The sequence below is a fragment of the Bombus pascuorum genome, chromosome 11, assembly GCF_905332965.1.
Source record: "Bombus pascuorum chromosome 11, iyBomPasc1.1, whole genome shotgun sequence".
In the NCBI taxonomy this organism is placed as follows: domain Eukaryota; kingdom Metazoa; phylum Arthropoda; class Insecta; order Hymenoptera; family Apidae; genus Bombus; species Bombus pascuorum.
Window position 1 is genome coordinate 7,100,452 of NC_083498.1, and position 9,581 is coordinate 7,110,032.

The following is a 9,581-nucleotide window of genomic DNA, read 5'->3' on the forward strand; positions in this document are numbered from 1 at the left end:
CCGCACGATCTTTTTCGTAACTACACTCAGTGCAACCGCTCTGTTGATAAGAAAGGTCGTTATACGAACAGCGTTACCGACTAAGGGATATACACAAACATAACCTAGATACCGAAATAAAAAGTAAACAAAGCGAATAGAAATGCTTTAATTGTTACCTTTTTACATAGAATTATATCACTTAATGTTTGTATAATACATACAGTAAGTTCTTCACAAAATACACATGCAAATGCGTATTTTTGTATGCATGTAATAAAATTACTTACATACTAAGAATACCATATACAGACATATGTTACTAAATTTTAAAAGAATTCGAATTGTATGTTTGCAGCTCCTTTACTAAAATGATAAAATTAAATATTAAACTCATTTTTTTATTTAATTGATTTTTTATTAAGATTGATTTTTAATCATGATCTTCTTTTTAGTTTCAGGGAAGATAGGAGTTTAAGAAGTTCTATCTTGTCGTAGATTTTAAGAAAGAAATTTATTTAAACAAAAAAATGAATTCGACTTCTTATTCTGCTCTACAACCATATCCGCCGACTATTGCAACTGCACCATCACCTGGTGCATTTTCAATACCTCAACCTGAAATACCACAACTTGGAATACCACAACCTGGAATACCACAACCTGGGATGGCACCTGGGATGGCACCTGGGATGGCACCTGGGATACCACAACCTGCACCACCACCATATGGAATATCAATGCCAGGACCTGAAGCACCACAACCCGAGTTACCAATGATACCACAAGGTAAAATTATGAAAAATTTGTCTTGTCTATTTAAAATTTATTTTTCTAGTTCCTGTATCTATAAATATGGTTATCTATTTGTAAACGTTTAACATATATTTGTATAGGTTTCCGTTATTTTACAAAAGTTTTCATTGCTCGAAAATTCCAAACGATTACTCGACATAATATAATTGTTGATGAGGTAGATATAAAATTCTTGATTAAAGTACCTTTGAGATATCCGCGTCTTATCAGATTCCGTCAAGATTATTTTTTACATAGAAAGTCCCCGATAAAAGATTTGTTGACACAAACCGTGCTTATACTAATCAGAAATAATTCTCTTAGATTAGATTAGGTTAATTCAAATATGTGAATTATCAGGAAATAATTAATACAGAAGTAAATTATAAAACTTTTTTAACTAACTATAAATACCTAAGCCTAATGTCATATTCTTCGTACATTTGGATTACATATTATTTGAACAAATGCATAGAACAATAGAACAAAGTTATGAAATTTGTAATTAAAAGACTGTATATATAAATATTATAATTACTATCAAACGGGAGGAATAAATCAGATCTATATTCATAAAATTAAATATACAATATATAAACGTTATATTATGTTTTAATTAAAGATTAACTTTAGAGTAGTGTAAAATATAATCCATTAATAATAATCCTGTAGCTTTTTAAATACATCCAAAACTTCTTCACTATGTTCAGGTAGTAACTCGACTTTGAATTTATCACTCACTAATATTATCTGGCTACGTACATATAGTAAGAGAAGAGAGGCTCGTAAACGAAGCACGATACAGCCGCTGTTTGCCAAGTGACGATCAGTAAGTAGATAATAGTCGTCTTCGTTGATGGAAGCGTCACGTATGCAGGATAAGTGACATCCAGTTTCGTGTACTCGCTCGCACCGTTCTCTTATCGCTAGTAAATACTATTTGTGATCTCGATCGATTCCTAAATCTTTCTAAAAAAGGTACAACGTAAATCAATTAATATGGTTCATCTATAGATCGTGTGTGTCAGTTAATATTTAAATCTTTAAACTTCAAATCAGTTAATATTATTTGTGATCAACAAAAAAACGTATTATGTAAATACCGATAGAGCAGTTATATATAAGTGTTAAATATTAACCAGCTATTAATTATAAGTGTTATCAGTGATAAGTGTTTAATAAGAATCGTGAAAAATAAAAATTTTCATTAGTGAAATGTTATTACAGTGATAATATAGTAGATAATTAATGACCAGAATTGATTTATAGTATCTGGTTATGGATGAATGTAAAAATTTATATATAATTACGATCAGAGTTGCTATGTGACTATTGTAAACACTTCGTATACTTACTTTTCTATTATTGTACTTCTTTGGAAGCGCTATATCGTTGATATATGAAAACTCCATTTCTAATTAAATCGTAACACGATACTTTTATTTATCGCTAGACTGCGGATGGTTATGCAAAATGTAAATTAATACTTAAGTTCAATTAAAAAAGCTAAACATACATAAACATATAGCACTCTCGAAATATAGCAACGAATATTTTACTTTGAATATTTTTACATATTTTCCATATACTTAATTTTGCATATTTAATTTTCTCTGAAATGCACAAATATTTTCAATCTGTTTATCACTGACTTGCCACTTCTTTATGTCCTTCAAGCAGTTTCATTAAGAGATAGTCACTAAGAAACAAGATTATTACAAAAATGAATAAACTATTAATGATGGAATTAGTAATTGAAAATGTTAAAAATTAACATTTCTTTTGAACTTATTAATTCCTTACAATTATTTTTACTATAAACAATTTTCAATAAGATGTTGTGAAGGATTCTCAATGAAAGAAAAATTATTTTATCTGAACGAAATTTTCGAAATGATCTTTGATCTCGTGATGGTCAAATAGTAAAATGGCAGTTATGTAGTATGCTTGTGTGTTAAGGTGATTCATGGCTAATTTACGGTATACAAAGATTAAAGAATATTCTGGCTAATTTATGAAACAACGAGCCGGAAATGTGTCGTCGGATTGACAATCTGCTACCGAAGAAGGACTGGATAATTATGTTGCATAAAATTCCACTTCACGACACCATAAAGACCTTCAATTTTGCTGTTCCCTTTTCTAACGTGACACTTCTATTGTAATACTTTCTCAGAGTTCTGGCACAATTAAAATTTCCAATCGTACTTTCTTTATAAGACAATGAGAGGTTATTTAAAAAACTCAATTTATGATTGTATTTTGAGGAAATACTTTGTGCAAAAAATCACATAAAATTTAAAAAACAATATAGGAATAAAACATGCATATAAATAGAATTGTCTTAAGAAAATAAATAATATATGAAATAATCCATGGAAGATAAAGAAATGTGGAAAAATAAATAGAGTATAGGGAAGAGATTGAGATTATTTTAAGATACTACATTAAACAGTTGGAAAAGTTTGAACTCAGGGGAGCATTTATTGTTTTCTTTATCTGCAAAGATAACGTGAAAAAGCAAACCGTCCTAACTAAAACTATCTTAAGGAAAGTTTTATCATTTTGCTGAGCAGGGGAAACGAGAAAATAGCTGACATTAGTGTATTGAGCGCTGCCAATGTTTCGGTATTCCGCAACGCGGTTTCACGTATAAATTCGTGAAGTACATGTCCATTCTTTCAAACGTTTCAAAATGCAAAAGAATAGAAAATTATTCGAAAATAGTATACACTGAGATATATGTAAACAATTTTTGCTGGTACTAATAAACAATCTTAAATTATTGTTTATAATTCTAAAAAAAAATAAGAGTGGAAATTTTGTCTGTAAAATGCATTTTTTATTCATACAAACACTCGTTAGAAAATGAGAAAATAGTACATATTGTAATATTGATAAGAAATTTTGATTTTGATAAATTATGAAAAGCAAAAGGTGAAGATTTTGTTTGTGGAAAAAGTGTGTGAGTGATGGAGTCGGAATATCTTGAAACTTCCTGGAAGGGAAAGATACAACAGATTCGAAGACGGCTCCGTGCTTTGGTCAGAAACACGTTAAAGAGATATAGATCAAAGAAGAAGGGCTATACCAGATTCCTTACGGACGAGGAAAAGAGGTGATTCTATTACACGCTTGACTGCTGATTAAGTGGCCTGGAATTAAATTTATGCAGGTCCTTCACCCGATAAAAATAAATTTGAAAATTTGACGGTTACAGATCGACTGAGACTAATGATCATTTTGTTTCTAAATTGAAATTGGAATTTAAATTAACCCTGCCACAGTCTTCGGATTTTTACGTCGCGTTCTTGTTCTCGTCTAAAGAAATAGGAAATTAATATTTTAGTCTTTATATTTTTTATAAATATCTTTTGTAATCAATATTTTCTATAAATACTTTGCTTAGGTATTTTTTTATAACTATTACTTTTTATAAATATTGTTATGGAAAAGTGAAAGTGAAACAAGAAATTATATAATAAATTTATTGCTTGTTATAATAAATATAAATATAATATATTTATATTCTCCTCAAACTTAAGAATTTTTTTACGATTAAAAAAAGGACAATTGGATCGAAAATAATTCAAAGGATGTATAGCTAAATTGGATTAAATTAATTTTTTGAAATATATTAAAAAATGGCCTATATTTAGAAGAAAACATAAAAAAAGAGGTAACTTAAATTTTAATAAATCTTTCATTTTAGGTGGCTGGTCACCGCAGAATACGACTTGTCCACCCGGCTTGGAATACCTTATAGTCCTTGATCGTCTGTACATACAGCAACAAACTGAATTATTGGAAGGTTAGTGTTGTATCATTCGAAACACAACGCGCTATATCCCTCTACTAAACAATACAAATGTACAGTTGCAATAATTGTAATTTGTCAATGAACCAATTAAATAATTACAGTTATCGTTGGATGGGAGACTGAAAACAAATACCTTGTAACGAATGTTAATGGCCAGCCACTGTTTTATATCAGTGAAGAGTCAAATACGTGCGCGCGTCTATGCTTTGGTGCTCTACGTAGTTGTGAATTACACGTGGGCGACACCAATCACAGGGAAGTCCTACGTATGGTTCGACCCTGCAGGTGTGCAGGTTGCTGTTGCTTTTGTTGCATGCAGGTATTTCATCCTTTAATATCAATCTGAGAATACGTACAATCAGTAATCATACGGATAAATAGAATAGAAAATTTGTACTTGTATACGTATCTATATGGTGATATGATTGACAGGCAGAGTATTATCAAATTTTGATCAAAACAGGATATGCTAATATATTCTACATTATTTTTTTTTGTCTTTGGTTCCAATAATGCAATTCAATTCCATTTCTTTCTTATTCTTTTATTTGAGGTGTTAATATTATATCTAAAATTTGATACCTGATCTTAAATAACTTTAAGTATTATAAATACTTCTCTGCAAAACTAATAATTCTGACTGATACCCTTTCGGCCGCCTACTGGAAATATACAGAATGTCCCAGTTTTTCCCGGCCATACGTTGCCAGTATATTCTAAAGATCAGAATAAGCAAAGAATGTGAAAGTATGAATAGATAACAAATATCTACATCTACATATTTATCCTAAACTTAGTATTTAAATGTTTAGCAGGAATTCATAGTAAACAATTTTATTTTAATGCTATCATATGTAATGCAGAATATATTCATTCCATATATGTTTCATTGAAATAATACACTGTGACAATATATTATACAAGCTTCATCACGTAGTTAGCAAATCAGTTAATGAAGGACACATCTGGAAACTGTGTTACTGTAATTTATGGTGGCCAATAGATACCGTTTGCAAAACGTACGCCTGAATTTCTTCTTAAACATGCTGTGTACACAACGCGCAAACTTTCTTCGCACGTGTGCACCATCTGTGACGATTACCTTCGACGAAAAGTTATTCGACACATTAGAAAAGCCGGTCACGATCGATACTCTTTGACCAATACCGCTCGTCGAAGCCGCTTTTGGATACGTTGTTTCGGTCTCTAGTGAAGAACCTCACTCACTCGATCCTCAAGAGTGCTGCTGTAAATAGAACCCTTTAATACAAATACTCTTCAAACGCACAGTCGTTAAACAAGGAAGTCGTACGGATAATGTATAATACACAATAACAAATATTTTTACAGGGGTTCAAACATCTGTCACTTCATCCATTCTGATTTGTAAAGAAAAATATTTTTGTATTGATACATTGTACTGATAAGCAAATTTTGTATATTCTACCTTAGGAGTTGCAATGAAGTAAAATATACTAAACCGTAATATTTACTTTTTGCAAAATATTAGTATATTGTATTTGCGCATTTTTTTTCTGGCAATGTTATGTAAGTTATTTACATTGTTGAAAATTTGTTAGTCCATGAAATTTATCTTATTCCAATCATTTAAAAAATCTGGTAACGTGCATGGTTGTCAACGTGTTAAAACATACTAATTTTGTGATATTTTTTTATATTTTTAAAATTACTATTTGTAAATTTCAAAGAACTAATGTTTTGCATATAACGAGCATAACGTGGTTAATTGTAATACTTTATTTTTAAATTATTCTATTAGTTATCATGAATGTTATTTTCTAGCTTTAATTTATGATTAAAAAGAAACACGTTTGAATTATGCATAGAGCAAGCACGCTATGCCGATTTCTGTGCATCTACCTTGCGCAACCTTGTAAAAGATAGAGATAGTCAACATGCTGACCAAACCTTTTTTCACATTCTTTATACTCATGAATTCTTTGATTCAGATTTATTAATAGCAACGTATGAATATTTTGCAGAAAGATATTGGACGTACTTAAATATTAAAACTAGAATCAGATTTTATTCCCTTCCTTCAATTATTCCTAATAGTTGTTTTGAATTTCGAAATTACCGCATTCTTTTTCCTTGCACGATAAGAGGTTATATATTTAAATATAAACTCAAATTTAATTTAATTTAATTTGCATTTGAATTTGAATTTATTTTCAGATACTAGAGGTGTATTCTGGAGACATGCTTCTCGGTTCTGTAACAGAAAATTACCATATTTTTAGGCCTTCATTTTCTATTCGCGATGCATCTGGGAAAACAGTTTTAAGGATTAAGGGACCATGTTTTAAATGCTGCGGAAACGTGACATATAAGGTAGAATATTAATTGTAATATATATTAATTGTAATAATAGTTAAAGAATATCTTTTCAAAGATCATTTAACTAGTATTTACATAACTCTTTTCTCCTTTCCCTCAGATAAAGTCTGTCGATGGAGTACATAGAGTTGGAGAAATTAAAAAGAAATGGAGTGGTTTTACTACAGAAGCTTTTACAGATGCTGATAATTTCAGCCTACGTTTTCCTGTGGATTTAGATGTTAAAATTAAAGCTGTTTTACTCGGTGCCTGTATTCTCATCGTAAGTTATCATATAGACAGATTTGTACATATATTAATATCAATAAATTTATCGATTTTACAAATATTTATGTTTTAGGATTTCATGTATTTCGAACAAAACGCCAAAAAGAGATCTGTATAGAATTCGTAAAATGCTTAAAGGAATCCTATTTACTGATCTGAAATATAGTATAGTTTATTGTTGTGCTTTATTATGATATAAGGTAAACGGTTTTCAGTGAAGAATCACTGATGTTGAAAGTTTTCAACTTTGCTTAAACTTTCTAAGCTCAAAATTTGTCATATTTTTTATATCAAATTATTAATGAATACGAGTAATATTGTTAACAAATTTGATGTACAACAAGTGCTATGAAGCTATCAGCACCATTACTATTTTTGTATTCAATTTTGGAACGAATTTATGTGTATGTATATTGTTCATCTTCCTATAGAGATATGTTCAGAAGTTTCCGAACAAATACGTTTTACGACTTTTGTTACAAGATTTCTGTAATATTTCTAGTGTTATGAGCACAAATTATTAGGTTATAAGTTTTTAATTTGCTTTAATGCAAATATATATATATATACAGTATGTATATTATACAGGCTATTTTTGAAATTATGATATAACCAGAAAAGAGGTGATTCCTCATGTAAAAGTAAGTTAAAAATATAAAATGAAATTTGTTCATATCTGCCTATTTCACTCAATCTGGTTAGTTGCTGTTACTTTTATTCATTTTTATGAATATCAATCAGGATTTAGTATAATTGTAACTAATATAGTTACTTTTAATGACTTATTTATTTTAATGATTTATAAATTATTGAAAATGTCTTTGTATCACAGATAGATACTATGTACTTGCTTGACTGATTAAAGAAGTATGAACTGATGATAATGTGTTAATTCCTATATCTCACATTTCATATTTATAGTTGAATAAATCTGTATTAATGAATATTCGAACTCGATTTTCTCGAAGATGGAGATCTATACGAAAATATTTTATTTATTCATTATCATATTATTTATTATCATATTTTCGATTTACTTCTACATAAGGAATCACCTGCTTTCCATTTATACTACTATTTCGGAAACACTGTATATACATAAGTTTTTATAATTGCGGGTTATATATACTCTTTTTATATTTTTGTGCATTTATTGAAGGGCATTAAATATTTGAACTGCCTGAATATTTGTGAGATAATTGTAATTACTCATTATAAATAATATTAATTTTTTCGATAAAAGATAATTCTGTTGTATGATTAAAAGATCTCCTTATTGTCATGTAAAGATATCAAAAGGAATCAAGTTAAATAAAGAAGGAGAATTATTGTGTATGTTCTTTATTCGTGTTTTAAATTCACATCTTCATACATCTGATAGTGGAGCTGTTACCGCCTCAGCTGCAGCACGTAGTATGCTATATTCGTCGCAGATGTTCTTGGTTTTAGTAAAAAATGAGAATGGAAAAACAATATGTGTGTAACATCCTTTCCTACACACGTTAGAAAACGGCCACCAAGATGCTGCAGATATTGCACTCGTTGCGTTTTTTTTAACACATCAAGGACCGGATTCACGCGCTAAATTTAGGTTTCAAAATGGAGACTTGTCACTTTGTCATATCTTCCAGTTTTTTAACGCTCGAGAATCTTCTTTTATTATTTTCTGCAATTTTTATAAAAAAAGAGATAATAAAATTTATACACACACTAAACTGTCGCAATGATTGAGCGTAAATTCTTTCACTTAGAGAAAGATGAGATAATATTACTTTTAAAACATAAAAGGTTGTTAAAGCCAATACTTTCAGAAGTGTTTTGACAGTTCTCAAAACGGCGGCAGTTCAGATGTAGAATTATATAATTAAATCCAGATATTGTAATACTCTCGACAAAATGTTTCTTGCCTTTTTTTCATCCATACAAATTCGTCTTTTATATTGATATCAAACGACGCGATTTATTTCGTCGAAAATAGAATAAAAAAGGATCGATTTTTCGTATGGAACACCGTACAAAAATCCAGGGCGTCCTCAACGTGTTAAGCAAAAGGTCTCACGACCCATTCGTAGTTTTCGATCAATGTAAACGTCATACATAACGATACATTTCGTTTTTTCCCTCGTCATTAATCATTATTACAAATGTTGAATTATTTCCATCGCGAGACAACATGGTGCAGATACAACAATACTTCCGGTTCATAGTGGTAGAAAGAGAAAAGCAAAAGGTTCGAGGCAAAACAAAGAAAGGAATGATAGAGAAAATGAAAGAATACTGCGTGTATTTTTTCTACATGCTGGATATTACATGTCTTTAGAAAAAAAAAGAAAGAAGAAAACAGGGTGAAATAAAATTAAAA

General features: G+C 29.8%; 1 protein-coding gene across 2 annotated transcripts; it reads left to right on the plus strand.

Annotated features, from left to right (window-relative positions):
* The first annotated feature begins 509 nt into the window (after nucleotides 1–509).
* On the plus strand, nucleotides 510–8,554 carry LOC132912179 (phospholipid scramblase 1-like). 2 transcript variants are annotated; one of them, XM_060969373.1, is made up of 7 exons: nucleotides 510–597; nucleotides 628–768; nucleotides 4,487–4,585; nucleotides 4,696–4,913; nucleotides 6,791–6,946; nucleotides 7,053–7,214; nucleotides 7,293–8,554. In XM_060969373.1, exons 1-7 carry the CDS (start codon nucleotides 510–512, stop codon nucleotides 7,335–7,337), a joined length of 909 nt encoding a protein of 302 aa, XP_060825356.1. In that variant the 3' UTR covers nucleotides 7,338–8,554. The 2 variants fall into 2 exon arrangements, with proteins under 2 accessions (XP_060825356.1, XP_060825354.1); XM_060969371.1 differs by having other exon boundaries at nucleotides 510–768.
* The last annotated feature ends 1,027 nt before the right edge of the window (nucleotides 8,555–9,581 follow it).